Source organism: Bos grunniens, chromosome 12, assembly GCF_055505025.1.
Source record: "Bos grunniens cultivar Pamir isolate PY7600 chromosome 12, Bosgru_T2T1.0, whole genome shotgun sequence".
NCBI lineage: Eukaryota > Metazoa > Chordata > Mammalia > Artiodactyla > Bovidae > Bos > Bos grunniens.
In genome coordinates, this window is record NC_141176.1 from 82,675,557 (window position 1) to 82,693,367 (window position 17,811).

At 42.8% G+C, this 17,811-nt stretch overlaps 1 protein-coding gene and 1 long non-coding RNA gene across 2 annotated transcripts in view; both read left to right on the top strand.

Moving 5' to 3' along the window:
- Positions 1–2,197: 2,197 nt before the first annotated feature.
- LOC147361998 (uncharacterized) lies at positions 2,198–5,689 on the top strand. The gene is made up of 2 exons (XR_015138436.1): positions 2,198–2,659; positions 5,234–5,689. It is a non-coding gene; the product is annotated as an uncharacterized LOC147361998 (long non-coding RNA).
- A 1,155-nt stretch (positions 5,690–6,844) lies between these two features.
- TM9SF2 (transmembrane 9 superfamily member 2) overlaps positions 6,845–17,811 on the top strand; it is a 51,586-nt gene continuing 40,619 nt past the window's right edge. Inside the window, exon 1 of the mRNA XM_086330424.1 lies at positions 6,845–7,149. Within this exon, the coding sequence (XP_086186550.1) occupies positions 6,985–7,149 (165 nt within the window). The 5' untranslated portion in view covers positions 6,845–6,984. The remainder of the gene's footprint in view (positions 7,150–17,811) is intronic.

Consider the following 17,811-nt stretch of genomic DNA (forward strand, 5'->3'; position numbering starts at 1 on the left):
CACAAAAGGACCAGACATCCCCCCGCTCAGGCTGAGAATAGTGCTTGCTGTTTCTTTACCAACTATATAGCTTTAGCCTCAGTCTAGTCTGCCCTCCTTCTAGATAAGACTTAAGATAATCAGTCTTAATCTCTCCGGTTTCCTGGCAGCTTCCAATCCAGAGCAAAGCTCCACTTCTTTAAACACTCCCCCAAACCACCCAGCACAAGCCCCAAATCCTAAAATTAGTCGCTTTCTAACACCCTCTTACTGAGAAACCCCATGTTGTATATCCTTCATTTTATCAAGCAGTAACTCATTGGAAAAGACTCTGATGCTGGGAGGGATTGGGGGCAGGAGGAGAAGGGGACGACAGAGGATGAGATAGCTGGATGGCATCACCAACTCGATGGACGTGGGTTTGGGTGAACTCCAGGAGTTGGTGATGGACAGGGAGGCCTGGCGTGCTGTGATTCATGGGGTCGCGAAGAGTCGGACACGACTGAGCGACTGAACTGAACTGAAACTCAATAGTGACAGACATAAGCCCTGGTGTGTTCCTCCTGGTGGTCTTCGGTTGGAGGGCATTGACACTGGATCCCCCAAGTGGAATAATCCAACAGCCTGAGACTATTTACTTGTCAGGACACTAAAAACAGACTTATCTCTAGGGTGAAATTACATTAGCCACAGACACTGAAACTGATGGCTAAATGAAATGATTAATTAATAATTTAAAAAAAGAACCAGAGGAGTCAGAAAAGGCACAATTATAGACTAAAAGTAGATTAGTGGTCCCTGAAGCTGTATGTGCAAAGAGGGATTAAATGTTAAAGGTCTTGTTTGGGATGATGTTCTAAACCTATATTATGGTGATGATGGCCGATAAATTTGCTAAAACTCATTAATTTGTATACTTAAAGTGAGTGAGTTGCATGTAAAAAATTATGCTTCAGTGAAGTTAACAACAGTAATTCCAGAGAAGACCAGCTACCTGAATCCAGCAAACATTCTCTCTCTGTAAGCAAACTACATGACAAGCTACGTTGTAAGCAGAAATTTGGTTGGGATATAAATTCAGAGCAAGTCGAACTGGCTATATGTGATTAGAATACCTCCATTTACATCACAGACATACAACCACTTCAGATGTGGAGTCTTTATACTTTAGGGTTTGCCTCTGTGGCTTTCATTCTTCCAGGTTCTGCTGGCTAAATAATCCTTCTGGTACAATGCCTACTTTTAGCCTACAGATCAAGTTATGTTGTCCTGGGAACCACTTTTCATCTTAAAACTTCAGATATCTTGGCTCTGAACTACCACGAGTTGTGTTTACAGCCTCCAGGTCAATTTTATTTCCAAGTTGCAGTGTTCAGACTGGGAGGGAAGAGGACAATGGGTGACTTTTTGTCCCTATCACAATTTTATATCAGAAACGGAATGGCAATGAGGAGATTTTTATCTTATAAAAAATTTCTACAGGCACACTACGAGCAGGGCACAACTGCCTCTCCTGCAACGTGACACGTAGGTAAGGCTGCCAGGTAAAACATACACAAGTCCCATAGAATATTTGGGATGTACACAGACTTAAAAATTACTCATGGTTCATCTGAAACTAAAATTTAACTAAGATCCTGTATTTCATTTGCGAGTAGACATAGAAGCCCTGGGAATTACCGAAAAACATACTGTCCAAATAACTTCGGCAAAAAAAGAGTGAAAGAACCAAACTCCAGGCTGTCAAACAGCCTTGCATCGGAGTTGGCAAAAGCTACCTGTAGCAGAGTAAAGGAGAAAAATCCTAAGTGTTAGAGTCGAATCAGAAATATTAGTTGTCTCGGGAGGAAGGGGAGAGTCACAGTCCAGGGAAGGATGGAAGGAAAACTTCATTTCTTCTCAAGAATTTCTGATCAAGAATTCCCCACTCAGCCTTTCTGCGTGGCAGCGGCCAGAGAGCAAGCGCGTACAAGGAAGGGACTCCACTTTGCGGCCTGGATGACGAACCGGGCGATTTCCCCACTCCAGTCCCCAGGCACCTGGCAGGCAGGCGCACCTGCGCTAGGTAAACGAGAGAAGCCCGCCCAGACCGGATGCGGAAGTGAGGAGTGAGCTCCACCCCGCGGCTAAGCCCCGCCCCTCGGCTGAGCAACGCCCCGGCCGCGCCCACCAGGCCAGGCCTCGCGGGGTGACGTGTCTGAACTGTGAAGGCGGAAGCGGGAACGAGGTCGCCGGGGTAGGAGTTGGCGAGGTGCGGCTGGCTGCTGGGCGTGCGCACGCGCAATCCGCGCAGTGGGCGGGCCAGATTGCGTCTGGAGACCGGAGACCATTGTTATAGATACAGGCTTCCCTTTTCCGGGTTTTTGCTAATGCTGAGCTCGGCGGATAGAGGTGGTGATGTGGGTAGGGAAGCGAGAAGACACGCCTTAGACACTTCTGCGGGCTGGGTCTCCAGTAGCCATTTGACGGCGAGCTGGCAGCCCGTCCCCTTTCTTTCCTCTGTGAATGGAGGATAAACGCGTGTGGAAAACGTCAGGTTTAAGTCAGCGCTAAAAGTCTGTTGTTTTTCAGTCGTTCAAGCCGTGTCAGACTTTTTGCTATCCCATTGCCTGCAGCACGCCAGTTTTCCCTGTCCGTCACCATCTCCCCGAGCTTGCTCAAACTCATGTCCATTGAATCGGTGAGGCCATCCAACCATCTCATCCTCTGTCGTCCCCTTCTCCTGCCTTCAGTCTTTCCCAGCAGCAGGGTCTTTTCCAATGAGTTGGCTGATCGCATCAGGTGGTTGAAAGTCTGTGACTGTCAATTCAGATCTAGAATTGATGTGGTCTGGCCAATTCAGTACCAGTTCCAGTAGTGTTCTCCCGTTACTAGCTCCTCCTTCGTGTTCTAGATGGTACTGTAGAGGCGGGGGTGAGGCAGTCCACAAATAACCACGTTAATGCCAGGTAGCAATAAGTGTTTTGGAGTGTCAAGGTTAGGCAGAAGAGTGGAATTGAGTGATTTAAAGATTTTATGAGGTTGCTATTGTCAAGAGTGGACGCTGAGAGGCTATTGCAGGAAGTACTAGTCCGAGAGAACAGATTTTGGCTCGGACTAGAGTGTAGCTGTGGATTTGGAAAGTATTGAAAGGATTTAGTGTACTTCAGCGGCCCAGTGAACTTTATTTATTTATTTTTGTCATGGTGTATGATCTTTTTAATGTGTTGTTGGATTCTGATTGCTAGAATTTTGTTAAGGATTTTTGCATCTATGTTCATCAGTGATATTGGCCTGTAGTTTTCTTTTTTTGTGGAATCTTTGTCAGGTTTTGGTATTAGGGTGATGGTGGCCTCATAGAATGAGTTTGGAAGTTTACCTTCCTCTGCAATTTTCTGGAAGAGTTTGAGCAGGATAGGTGTTAGCTCTTCTCTAAATTTTCAGTAGAATTCAGCTGTGAAGCCGTCTGGACCTGGGCTTTTATTTGCTGGAAGATTTTTGATTACAGTTTCAATTTCCGTGCTTGTGATGGGTCTGTTAAGATTTTCTATTTCTTCCTGGTCCAGTTTTGGAAAGTTGTACTTTTCTAAGAATTTATCCATTTCTTCCACGTTGTCCATTTTATTGGCATATAATTGTTGATAGTAGTCTCTTATGATCCATTGTATTTCTGTGTTGTCTGTTGTGATCTCTCCATTTTCATTTCTAATTTTATTGATTTGATTTTTCTCCCTTTGTTTCTTGATGAGTCTGGCTAATGGTTTGTCAATTTTATTTATCCTTTCAAAGAACCAGCTTTGGCTTTGTTGATTTTTGCTATGGGCTTTTGTTTCTTTTGCATTTATTTCTGTCCTAATTTTTAAGATTTCTTTCCTTCTACTAACCCTGGGGTTCTTCATTTCTTCCTTTTCTAGTTGCTTTAGGTGTAGGGTTAGGTTATTTATTTGACTTTTTTCTTGTTTCTTGAGGTATGCCTGTATTGCTATGAACTTTCCCCTTAGGACTGCTTTTAAAGTGTCCCACAGGTTTTGAGTTGTTGTGTTTTCATTTTCATTAGTTTCTATGCAAATTTTGATTTCTTTTTTGATTTTTTTTTTTCCACATCATTTTATTTTATTTTATTTTATTTACATTTTATTTTATTTTTAAACTTTACATAATTGTATTAGTTTTGCCAAATATCAAAATGAATCCGCCACAGGTATACCTGTGTTCCCCATCCTGAACCCTCCTCCCTCCTCCCTCCCCATACCATCCCTCTGGGTCGTCTCAGTGCACTAGCCCCAAGCATCCAGTATCGTGCATCGAACCTGGACTGGCAACTCGTTTCTTACATGATATTTTACATGTTTCAATGCCATTCTCCCAAATCTTCTTCCCAAAGAAGAAATTTAGGTTATCTTCTAGGTTTGGGGCTTGAGAAGCAGGTGATATGCAAAACAGGAGGAAAAGGTTGGGATAGGGCCAGTGAGATAGTGAAGATCAAGTATTTAGTGGCACCGCATAAACAGAAGATAGTAGACAAGAAATGTTCATTTTTCTGCCCCTTTCTAAATATAGAGAACATTTGCTTCCTCTTATTATATTGGAAATCTCTATGACTTCAAGTATGGAAGTGTTTTCACCAGCCCAAATAAGTTCAACAAATATGTTAACTGATTTGCTCCAGGGAGAAGCGACCTAGACAGGATCCCACCGCTCAGACCCCCTCAGCCTCCTACTCACCTCCTCCCCGAACCCCAGCTTTGGTTATAAAAATGGCTCCCTTTTTTCTTTCCTCTGCCCTGCGCTTAATGTATATTCCCGCCCTCTCTCCCATTCTCCCTTAATCTTCTCAATCATCTAAAGAAGATGGACAACCTTTTCTCTCTACTTCCCAATTCTCCCTGTTACCTGGAACTTGATAAATTAATTTGCTCAAGGTGTGCACGTGAATGGATAGTAGTGTCCCAAAGCTGCAGTTCTTAGTGTGCACCTCTGCAAGCAAGAATTCTTCATTATTCTGGTTATCCCCACAGAATATAGATCAGTAGTTCTTAGCCTTTTGCTTGGTCATAGATTCCTTTGAAAATTTAATAAATGTTATAAAATTTCCGGGGGGGGGGTGCGGGGAACGTGCAGATACTCACAAGAATTTAGATAGGGTTGCACGGGGCTCCACACTTTTCTGAATTATCCCTCTTAGCAAACTTGCCCATTCTTGAATTCTGAGCTGGGGGTACATCTGGGTTATAATTCCTTGCTATGTGGTCTAAATAGATGGCTTCTTCTGCAGATTTGATTGAAAGTTAAACATCAGAGGAATGGACTTCGTAAGCAAAAACTGTGGCCCATACTTCCAGTTCTGCAAGGATCAAGCCATTTGCTACTGCAGTCACCCAACAACAGTGCACCCTGAGGGGAACTCAGGATGGAGAAAAATCAATATTCTGTGCTTCGGAGCCTGGCCCTGGATAGTTAAGATGCATATCTAAGGAATAATTTCACTGAACTCAGATGCTTGCATCCGCTCATATGTACAAAAACAGTAAAATCTTTAACTTGAGATGTCTATTCTTTGTGATTAGCAGTAACCTTTGGATATTGGCCTAGCTATTTTGTTCCAGCCAAAAAACTCATACACATCCTGTCTCCTCCCTTACCTCTTGAGACCGGTTCTTCAGAGCTATCTGAGAGGGGGTTTTCTATGCTATGTTCCTCAGTAAGTTCCCTGAATAAAACTTAAAACTTCCATGTTGTGTGTTTTCCTTTGTCACCAAAAGCAAGTTTCTCCTGGAACAGTGTACCACACAAACACACACAAGTACGTCGTGCACACACTAGCACAGGCAGCGCATCGCTTCAATAGGAAAAGTGACAGAAATTTGCTCAAGTATGATCGTCCCAGATTTCTATTTTGCATGAACTACATTTCTCACTGGGCTCTAGAGTATGCCCATGTCTTCCTTTGTAAAGAAATGTCAACCTTATCTTCCCCTACTTGCCTAGTCCATTTTCCTCCCCACCTCATTTCCACTCACCCTTAAGGGGAGTCTTATTTAGTCTATGCAAACACTATGCAAAAAACAAACTGTCCCACCCAAGGAGCCACTGCATCCAGTGCTGGGAACCGGACCCTGCAAACACCTCTGAGTAGCTATTTGAAGATGGGCGGCTGGTTTCTCCCCTCTTTTTTTCCTTATCCTGTACCTACTGCTACTGCTAAGTCGCTTCAGTCGTGTCCGACTGTGCGACCCCATAGACGGCAGCCCACCAGGCTCCCCCGTCCCTGGGACTCTCCAGGCAAGAACACTGGACTGGGTTGCCATTTCCTTCTCCAATGCATGAAAGTGAAAAGTGAAAGTGAAGTCGCTGAGTCTTGTCCGACTCTTAGCGACCCCATGGACTGCGGCCCACCAGGCTCCTCCGTCCATGGGATTTTCCAGGCAAGAGTGCTGGAGTGGGGTGCCATTGCCTTCTCCGATCCTGCACCTAACCGTCTCCCAAACTTCTTCCCTCTGCCAACTCATCCTTCATCAGCAAGTACTTTGTGTAATATTACAAGTCCGTAATGGGGGTTGGTGTGCCTCAGGCACTGAGGCGAGGAAAACTGGGAAAATGAGGCATGGCAGCAAGCCTGGGGCGCTGGGCAAGAGAGACACGCTCCCCGACGCCCCAAGGGGGCTCCAGATCGGAATTTGGAATCGGAATGCGGGCGCTGGAACATCTCTCGTAGCAACAGCCCTAGCTGGCCCGCCGAAAACACGGAAAGTGGATTTCCTCGCCGCTCCCTCCCAGAAACTCCCCGGAGCGCTCGCGGCCGCTCGCACGGAGCATGTGCGGGCGGCCTCGCGCATGCGCCGTAGAGGTCCGGGTCGGTTCTGTTGCGGAACCCGCGCCGTCTCCTAGAGCCACCGGAACTCTCCGTCGCGGGGACGGCCTCCTTCAGCTTGGGCGGCCTGCTCGTCGTCTCCGAGCCTCGCCCCCGTCCCTCCTTCCCTCTTTTCCGCCCGGCGGCTCGGCCGCCTTTTCCCCGAGACAGCCGTCATGAGCGCGAGGCTACCGGCGCCGTGTCCCCCTCGGTGGTGGTTGCTGCTGTCGCTGCTACTGCTGGGGGCGGCCCCGGGCCCGCGTCGGGGCGCCGCTTTCTACCTGCCCGGCCTGGCGCCCGTCAACTTCTGCGAGGAAGAGAAGAAGACCGACGAGTGCAAGGTGGGCGCGGCCCGGCGGACAACACCCGCCTCACCCTGCCCTGGGGGGAGCCGGGGTCCGAGGGGAAGGGGGCGTAGCCGCCGTGGGGCGGGGGTTGCGGTCGGTGTCGCCCCTCAAAAGTGCGGGGCCGTGGGTCGGTGGCGGCTCCGAAACGGCCTCGGTGAGCGGCGGGGGTAGGTTGTGGAGGACTTGGTGGGCCTCGGCGCGCCTCAGGTCTGGCGGGGCCAGGTCGAGCGAGCAGGTGTGTGTTTGTGTGTGTGTATGTGTGTGTGAGTGAGTGAACCGGGGACAGTGAGCTGTGTGCGGGTTGGTGAGCGCTCCACGGATAAGAGGGTGTGTTCGCGCCAAGGAAGGGGCCCTCGCCAGGTCTTGAAGGAACTCTTTGATCTCCTGGCTTCCTAAATTTTCTACTTTTCTGGAATCCTGGTCGGTTATGAGGTCTTGTGCTTTCTAGGACTTGGGGTTGGGGGGGGGTGTATTTTTAACCTCAAGATTAGGAGTCGCTTCCTTATTTGTGAAGTTTTTACACCCAGAACCGTGTGAATTGCGTTTAATAAAGAGTTGTTGTGATGGCTGAGACCGTTCATGTCTTAACCTTTTAAGTGTGTTAAAAAAAAAAAAAGTTTTTAGTATGCAAAAATATATATATAAGATCCCCCTGTTCAGTTTCTTTAAGACGATTTTGAACACTGTAAAGAAGCAGGCGACAGGAGAAGGCGACGTTTTCTTCTTCCTAGGGCAGACCTTGAAAACTTTGTGATCTCTTAACGACCTTAAACCCAAGGCTTTCAGTTTAACTACTTTGTAAAAGAGACATAAGTAATCTGTTTCGGGGTTATTCGGCATAGGGCAGGACAGTATACCTACGCAATTATTTTAGATGGCTAAAACTTACCCTTTGGGGCGCGAGAAAAGTCTTTGAAACCGTTAATAATTTTAACAATTCAAATAGTCCTTCAGCAGACGTTTACAATCTATAAATAGGTTTATTTACTAAGTTTGAATTTTTTAAGCTGGTGTTAATTTTATTACTACTAGCTTTACTATAGTTGTGAATTTTGAGCTTATTTTAGGGCACTAAAGAAGCTGTTAAATTTTTCATGGCATTTTACAGTTTCTGTTTAAAAAATTGGATCCTTGAAAATATTTGAAGATCTTTAAATTCCACGCAGGTTAACGGCGCTTCAGTACTGTAACTCTGGTACCTTGCAGTGCAAGGCGCTTTCACTCTTAGAGTTCTGGCTGAAAAAAACCCAAACAAACAGTGCTTCCAAATGGAAGAGAGAGCTTGTCCCACAAGCACACTGGTTTTTCCAGTAAATATTGTAGTAACCAGCCTTTAAAACTTAGTGTTTGGTCTTTAAACTTAACAGCAATTGTGTATTGTATAACTAGTGCCTATAGAGACAAAAATATTCCTGTCTCCTAGGAAACTCAAAGGTCATAAGCTTATGACAGATTATCAGAATGTGATGTTATAAAAGATGTATGTCCAAAGTGCTCTGAAACACAAATGAGGAAACATCTGTGGATTGGAGTCTTCAGGGAAAGCTGCAGAGAGGAAGTGACATTTGAGATGGACTTCAAACATGAGTATGAGTGAAATTTACAGGTGTTCTTCCAGTTAGGTAATGGTTAGGTAATTTTGTTTCCTCAGGTAATTTTGTTTCCTCGACAGGTCCTTTTAGGTAGCTACTTTTAAAACTTTTAAAATAGTAAACTCTTGATTAATTTCAGGGAGTCCTTTTGGCCTTTTCATTCTCACAGATGTAGGAATAAAACAGGCAAGACAGATCATGTTTGATTTCTGAGATGTTTGGATTTCTTCTGTGTGGCCAGCTGCATTCACATCTTGGTCAGTGGTAGCAAATATCAGACCAGTACAAAGATGTACTTTTAACACTTTTCCCCTAGAATTTGACTAATTGGTTTAGGGAATTTAAAGTATACTTTAACATTTCTTCTCTTTGCCTCTCAAAGGAGAAAAACAATAAACAGTCTAAACTTTCATTACATCAATCAGGGAATTAATAATTTTTTCTCATCGTTCCACGTTTGTTAAGGAAGACAGTCTTCTGTACACTGTTAGAAAAACATTTTTAAAATTGGAACTGGAATTGTGACGTGGGAATAATTATAAATATATTGAAATATATTAAAATTATAAATATTATAATATTTATTATAAATGATTATTTCCAGAAGATGCTTTTCAGTTCAGTCGCTCAGTTATGTCTGACTCTTTGCAACCCCATGAACCGCAGCATGCCAGGCCTCTCTGTCCGTCACCAACTCCCGGAGTTCACCCAAACCCATGTCCATTGAGTCGGTGATGCCATCCAACCACCTCATCCTCTGTCGTCCCCTTCTCCTCTTGCCCTCAATCTTTCCCAGCATCAGGGTCTTTTCAAATGAGTCAGCTTTTCACATCAGGTGGCCAAAGTATTGGAGTTTCAGCTTCAAAATCAGTCCTACCAATGAACACCCAGGACTGATCTCCTTTAGGATGGACTGGTTGGATCTCCTTGCAGTCCAAGGGACTCTCAAGAGTCTTCTCCAACACCACAGCTCAGAAGCATCAATTCTTCAGCGCTCAGCTTTCTTTATAGTCCAACTCTCACATCCATACACGACTACTGGAAAAACCATAGCCTTGACTAGATGGACCTTTGTTGACAAAGTAATGTCTCTGCTTTTGAATATGCTATCTAGGTTGGTCATAACTTTGCTTCCAAGGAGTAAGCATCTTTTAATTTGATGGCTGCAATCACCATCTGCAGTGATTTTATGTTAGGAAATCAGGAGTTGGATGAACTGGGCAGGTCATTGATAACCATTTCCATCAGTTTTTTTTTCCATCTGTAAAATAGAGATTATCATATTTGCTTGTTGTATGGTGGTGGTGGTTTAGTCCCACCTAAGTTGTGTCCCAACTCTCTGCCCATGGGATTTCCCAGGCAAGAATCCTGGAATGGATTGCCATTTTCTTCTCCAGGGGATCTTACTGACCAAGGGATTGAACCTCGGTCTCCTGCATTACAGACAGATTCTTTACTGGCTGAGCCAATACACACTGCTTATTATATATTCCCCTTGAAGGATATTTTGCCTTCACTAGAGAGAAAGTACAGTACTTATCATTGTTGCAGTATTATGCAATATTCATAGGTATAGAGATGAATCAAGCTTATCTTCAGGGTAACTGTAATTTATGGACTATAGTCTTTACATATCCTGTGAAGTCCATGTCCTGTATCTGGCTCACTATGTATACTGAGAGACAGTCAAAAGAACCCTGAGGATTCAGTTATTTTCTCCTCTCAGAATTATTTTATGTTCAATTTACTATCATAGAATCAGGAATCCAGTGAACATCAAATCCTATTCATATTTTTCTAGCTTCTGATTTATGATCTTCATTTACCTTTATAAATAGTGTGACTGTGTTCTGTGGCTTTTTGTGTGTGTGTATGATTTTTTTTTAAGCTTGGTATCATTACATATACATTTGAGCATCAACGTAGTGCACGTTTTCATGAGGTTTTTATTGAATATATAGTATTTCATTGTGTTAGTATACTATGGTTTATTTCTTGCTTACAGGGCATTTAGATTGGTCCTGATTTTTCTCTACTATAAGTAACATTGCTAGGATGTATTTAGCAGGAATTACTTGCATATTCACAAATTACTTGTTCAAAGGCAAGAAACAATTTTATAGCCCTATTTAATATCACCAGGTTTTTTCCAAGAAAGATTTGATTTACAGTGCCTGTATGTATGCTAAGTTGCTTCAGCTGTGTCCTACTCTGACCCCATGGGCTCTGTCCTTGGGATTCTCACGGGCAGTCATACTGCAGCAGTTGCCACGCCCTCCCCCAGGGGATCTTCCTGACCCAGGATTCAGACCTGCGTCTCTGTCTCCTGCATTGGTAGGCGGGTAGTTTACCACCAGCACCACCTGGGAAGACTGTCACGAGCTAAATGACTCCCTCCGTCTCCTCAGTATTTTATAGTTTTTATTTATAAATTTAATAGCTTTGTCATGGTACCCAAAACAGTTTTTTAGTGCTGCATTACTTTTGCTGCTATTGAGGTTTTTCTTTTAATTTTTTTCTCTTATTTTGTTAGTTTTTGAAGCCACAGTATTAAAGAATTAAAGCATGGTGTAAAGGTTCATCTAGTCAAGGCTATGGTTTTTCCTGTGGTCATGTATGGATGTGAGAGTTGGACTGTGAAGAAGGCTGAGCGCCGAAGAATGGATGCCTTTGAACTGTGGTGTTGGAGAAGACTCTTGAGAGTCCCTTGGACTGCAAGGAGATCCAACCAGTCCATTCTGAAGGAGATCAGCCCTGGGATTTCTTTGGAAGGAATGATGCTAAAGCTGAAACTCCAGTAGTTTGGCCACCTCATGTGAAGAGTTGACTCATTGGAAAAGACTCTAATGCTGGGAGGGATTGGGGGCAGGAGGAGAAGGGGACGACAGAGGATGAGATGGCTGGATGGCATCACTGACTCGATGGATGTGAGTCTGAGTGAACTCCGGGAGATGGTGATGCACAGGGAGGCCTGGCGTGCTGCGATTCATGGGGTCGCAAAGAGTTGGACACGACTGAGCGACTGATCTGATCTGATCTGATTCCTTTCCTCTAGCATTTTACTTTCTTAAACTCAGGGGATAATGTGTTGACAACAATAAGTAGAATAAGCCCTGGTCAAGAGTGAATAGATCTTCACAGGGTAAAATGTGCAGTTAGCTTTAGACTGAGTTTTAAGACTTCGCTGGTGGCTCAGATGGTAAAGTGTTTGTCTACAACGCGGGAGACCCGGGTTCAATCCCTGGGTTGGGAAGATCCCCTGGACAAGGAAATGGCAATCCACTCCAGTACTATTGCCTGGAAAATCCCATGGACAGAGGAACCTGGTAGGCTACAGTCCATGGGGTCGCAAAGAGTTGGACACGACTGAGCGACTTCACTTAAGTGTACTGAGTGGCATTCTAATGACTAATAGCTGAAGATTAGTGAGCAGTTCACCCTTGCTGCTTTTAACTTTCAAGCAATTATTTAATGGCTTGTGATGTTCTTAGATGAAAGATTAACATTTTCTTTCCTGTCTTAGATGAAAGATTTAAGATTTTCTTTCCTGTCTAGTAAGGGGAAATGACCAAATGTACCCCCTAGTGGTTAAGAAAAAAAATTTGAATTAAACAACTTTTTTAATTAAAAAAAAATCAGAATCTCACTTTTAAATATCCTTTCTTGGTAGTTATTTTTAGAAGCTTTTAATAAATTCTGTGTCTGTTATTTTGGGAGCAGTTGCATTTTACTGTAGAATTAGTCAAATTTAAGAAAACAGTTCTAAATGTTCTGAACAGATACAAGAATGAACATTCATTTACGTGTTTTAACTTGACCATAGAGACAGTTTGGAGATTTTGAAATATTTAAAGAAAAAATATTTACACGTGTGTGTGCATGTTCAGTCACTTCAGTCGAGTCCAACTCTTTGCGACCCTATTAAGTGTAGCCCGCCAGGCCATTTTGTCCATGGAATCCTCCAGGCAAGAATACTGGAGTGGGTAGCCATTCTCTTCTCCAGGGGATCTTTCCAACCCAGGGATCAAACACGCGTCTCCATTGCGGCAGATTCTTTACTGTCTAAGCCACGAAGGAAACTCCTTTTTTTTTTTTTTTTTGCATGAAATTGTTTTAAAGCTGTGGTTGTTCATTATAGTGGATGTGAAAGCTAGGATTAGGAAAGCAGGCATGATTGATATAGATAAAATACGGTCCTACTGTCTCTGGCTCTCCATAGAAGGAAGCCCTGCAAGAGGTGTGTTCTTGAACAAGACCGCAGCCATGTGCTGCACATGCAGACACACAAAAGTTCTAGAAACTGGTCTGTGCTCTTTCGGCCTCAGAGCCCAGTTCCGGAAACCCCTGCTTTGACTCTGGCTTGCAGTGTACTATCACCACGCCCTCTTAGTCAGTGTTGTTCTCTAGTTAATTGTAGCTCCTGCCTGTCTGCGCTCTGTGAGGCCATCCTTTGTTGCCATGAAAATTAACTAAGTATCTATGAAAAGCTTTGTGAGAAATTGGTGAATGTATTTTTCTCTAAGAGAGTTCTTCTTACTCTGACCTTTGATTCTTATTTAGTGCCCTTTACTAATAACAGTGATAGAGACTGCAGTTTGTATACTTTGTGTGTGCCAGGTGTGTATTAACCTTAGTTGATCCTCAGAACAGTCCTGTGGTTTTTAGATGGGGACCCTGAAGGCTGGATAGGATGCAGTGCCCTCTAGTCAGGACGAACTGAAGCTGCGGCTCCAGGAGTGTGTGAGTTCGAAGCCTGGGCTCTTCACGTTGGAATCCTCCTGGGTCTGCGGGCCGGGCAGGTACCTCTTCTGCTGCCCCACCTGCAGATGCCCAGCTGCTTGTAATCCTGGACTTGCACAGTTGCTGCACTTACAACAAAAAGCTCTTTACCTACGTAATCAGTTTTTAACCAGTCACATTTTATATGTCTGCTCCTTCCTTTGATACAGTCTAAAGTTGAAATTTTATTTTTTGATGGGGAGTGGAGAAAGAACCTTAGGATCTAGGAGAGTAGCTTCTGGGCCCTGTTGGTGAGGTAACTCAGAATTTATGAATTCCAGCACGTCTGTTGGGATTTGTAAATTACATCCGAGTTAAGGTTTTCCTCCTTTAGACATTTTCCTACTATGGACTTCTCCAATATTAAAGTGGTTGAAGCTTCCATAGTTTTCCTTCCCTATGGCTATACCTTGGCTTTCCCCACTGGCTCAGCTGGTAAAGAACCCACCTGCTGATGCAGGAGATGCAAGAGACAGGAGTTCGATCCCTGGGTCAGGAAGATCCCCTGGCGAAGGAAATGGCAACCCACTCCAGTATTCTTGCCTGGGAAATCCCATGGACAGAGGAGCCTGGCAGGCTATAGTCCATGGGGTCACAACAGTCAGACATGACTTAGTGGGTGTGCACACATACCTTGGTATCTCAGATCTTTTTGTAACTGGTCACTTGCATTGATCATTGTACAGAGTGCCTTTTTTTTCTTTTTTTGGCCGTGCTGAGGCTTCATTGCTGCGTTCAGGCTTTCTCTAGTGTGGTGAGCAGGACCTACTCTGTATAAATTGTGGTGCATGGGCTTCTCATTGCCGTGGCTTCTCTTGCAGAGCACAGGCTCTAGGGCGAAGCGGGCTCAGTAGTTGTGGCACACAGACTTCGTTGCTCCATGGCATGTGGAATCTTCCCGGACCAGGGATCGAACCTGTGTCCCCTGCGTTGGCAGGCAGATTCTTAACCACTGGACCACCAGGGAAGTCCCCAAAGTCAAATTTCTTCCCTGAGATTTCCCTCTACCTTGAAAAACAATAGTAGGTGTAAGATGGGACACATGTGATGGCAATTGTAAAAGCAGAATCAAAACGAACAAGGAAATGGGAAATTCGGTCCTATAGCAAGATGTACCTTGAAGCCATAAAGTAGGGTGTAGTTGTGACCAAGGAGAAGGAAATAGCAGCCCACTCCAGTATTCTTGCCTAGAGAATCCCGTAGGGTCGCCCAGAGTCAGACACGACTGAACCGACTTAGCAACAGCAGTTGTGACCAAAGTTGGTGTCAGAAGTGGAATGGGCAGATGGGGACTAGAAATAAAATTGTACATTTGGGAGGAGAAGGATTTAGAAGGGAGATGATAGAACTCTCTATAAAAATATTTTCATAAAAGATTTCTTAGGGTGGTGTTGTAATCAGTCTTGTTTTGTCTGTGTCTTGCTTTAGGATTTACAGTCTTGCTTAGGATTACTCTGTACCTTTCTTATGTTGTCACAACTTTTCATGCTTGTAATAACTCATCTTGGGGCAGTCTGAAAGTGGGGATGTTGAAAGTAACCTTAAGACTCTTCAGGAGTTGGCGATCTCTAAGGCAAATTTCCAGATGGAAATGTATTTAATTAATGTAGGGATGCGAAATAAAGATGTTTAGAATGAAAAATGACCCTAAAGTTAATCAAATACTGCTCTCTTATAGCGATTGCCATTTTAATAAAAAAGCAAACTAAATCCCATAGATTTAGAAAACTAACTCCCAGTAGCTACCCCCAGAACACGTAAATAGCTTTGTCACTTTTTTCTTTTACTTCCTTCAATGAATGCCCTCTCTCCCCCACCTGGATTATAAATTCTTTAAAAGGCAAAGCATTCATGCGTTTTATTTTATTATAGCATTCACAGTGTCTAATACAGGACATTATGGGCTTTGAATAAATGTGTTGATTGAATGAATTTCTCATGGTTTTTCAGGATTTGTCGTTGTAAGTGTTCTTTGGTTTTCACATGCATTGCAAATTTTAGTATTTCCCCCAATTTATTACTTCTTTTGAAGTCATCCTTCCTGCTTCTGACATGTTTCCACACTAAATTTTACTCTTTCATCTTTATTTCTTATCGCTTTCATTTGGCTTCTGTCACTTCATAATATGACTGAAGTCCACTCTTATCTTTAAAGCCTTTTCTTTTTCCAACTTTTACCTGCAGCAATTTTCAAAATTCAGAAGAGTTGAAAGAATAATGATCAGTATATCCACCGCTTAGCCCTCTAGAACCAACGTTTGTTTAAATTTTCTTCTGTTTGTTTTATCTGTGTGTGCACTTAACATTTTTTAGAGACAAATGTCATGTTTGTAGCGTACTTTTGCCCTTCATGAAACCACATACACTCACTGGCAGTCTTAATTCCTTTCTCCTTTCTTGCGATTTTTAACATTTATCCTACTGTCGTATTATGAAGATCTAGTAATACTATTTTTATGATACTTATAATACTTTTGAGATTCCTTGTTTGATTGTAACAGTCAATGTTTAAAATAGAGTGTTATAAATGTAGCATATTTACAAATATATTGTAAGTTGCTATATTCTGTGTGAAAAGGTATCATTCATTTTAATTTACAGTTCTTATCGTGCTTTATTTTTTAATTTTTTTAATTAAAAAACATTCTTTTGTCATGCCCAGAGCATGTGGGATCTTAATTCCTCCACCAGGCATCGAACTCTCACCCCCTGCCATGGTCTTCACCACTGGACTATAAGGGAAGTTCCCTTAGAATGTTTTAAATGAGATGTCTTAAATTTTCAAAATCTCACAATGTAAAAAAGGTAGGATGAATGAAAGTGCTACAAAAATAGCCAAGAGGAACTGAATAGCCAAGATGTGTTTGATTAGTTCATCAAATGACAGGGAAAGGTCCATAATTTAGTGGTGATATCAATGATGGACCAACTTTCCTGTAAAAGTAATTGGAAAAGTGTCAGAAGGAGAAAAATGGAGGACTGAGAGCAGCAGAAATTAAAAGTGGTAGCAGCAGTTCATTACTTGCTTTTCTGAACCAGCAGTCCAGTTTTTGAACTTTTTTCTTTGTCTTAAAGCAGAGCAAGTAATCCCTAGGTCATAAGGTTATTATGAGAGTTGTGCTTGATAATTATTACCTTCCCCTTCCCTAGACTAATAGCCAAGAAGGGAGTAATGAATAGGCATAAACAGTAAATGAGAAGCCACTGTCCTTAGTATCTTTAATGAGCGGGAGATGGGACAGCCTCTCCCAGAAACCCTCAAGGTTATCCCTACACTGATAGGTATATAGATTGAAGAAGGTCCAGTTCCTCTTAAATAATAGACAGTAATAGCGATCTTTAGCTTACAGTTAAGCATTTATTGTTATAGTTTAGTCACTAAGTCGTGTCCAACTCTTTTGTGACCCCACGGACTCTAGCCTACTGTCCATGGGATTTCCCAGGCAAGAATACTGGAATGGGTTGCCATTCCCTTCTCCAGGGGATCTTCGTCACCCAGGGATTGAACCCCTATCTCCTGAATTGGCAGGCAAGTTCTTTGCTGCTGAGCCACCAGGGCTCCCAGTTAGACATTTAATTTATTAGTTACTGTGTGACAACTATGAACCTGTATTGTTTTCTTTTTTATTATTACGTCATTCATTCTTCACATTCAAAATTACTTGCCCATAAGCACATGTTTATTAACAATAGACCTAGGATTTGAAATGAATCCAGAAGTCTAACTCTATTCTCCCTCCATACTGAAGTTTTGTTCTCTATTTGTATGTTGTGTGTTAGTTTTTGTTTAGATGAAAGATTTGTGGGAAGGATTTTTTTTTTTTTTTTTTTTTGCTGTTTTGGAAAATTTTGTGGACAGCCCTCCACAAATTGTAGACATCCTTATAAATCATAAACCAAGAATGAAATATATTTCTTAGGTGATGTTAACATTTTTGTTATTAGGAGTAGAATTCGAAGCTACTTTACCAGATCAGGAAAAGTTGATAGGTAAATTTAATGGGATGTTGATACTAGACAAAATGCCAAGTGTGAGATGGATAAAAACTAGTAATGTACAACTAAGAAAATAACGAGGGAGAGTGTGTGAGTCTTTGGGCTCTAGCCTGAGATGGAGTAAGTGTGGTTATAATCAGTTTAAATGATGCTAAATTTTATAAACAGAAGACTAGCAGGATGTCTAGAAGAGAAATTTTCCTGGCTTCTAGAGCTTGATTCAGAGACTTAGAGGAAGCCAGTGAATTTGATTTCTAAAGTTGTGACAAGATAGTTTTTTTAAAAGGTT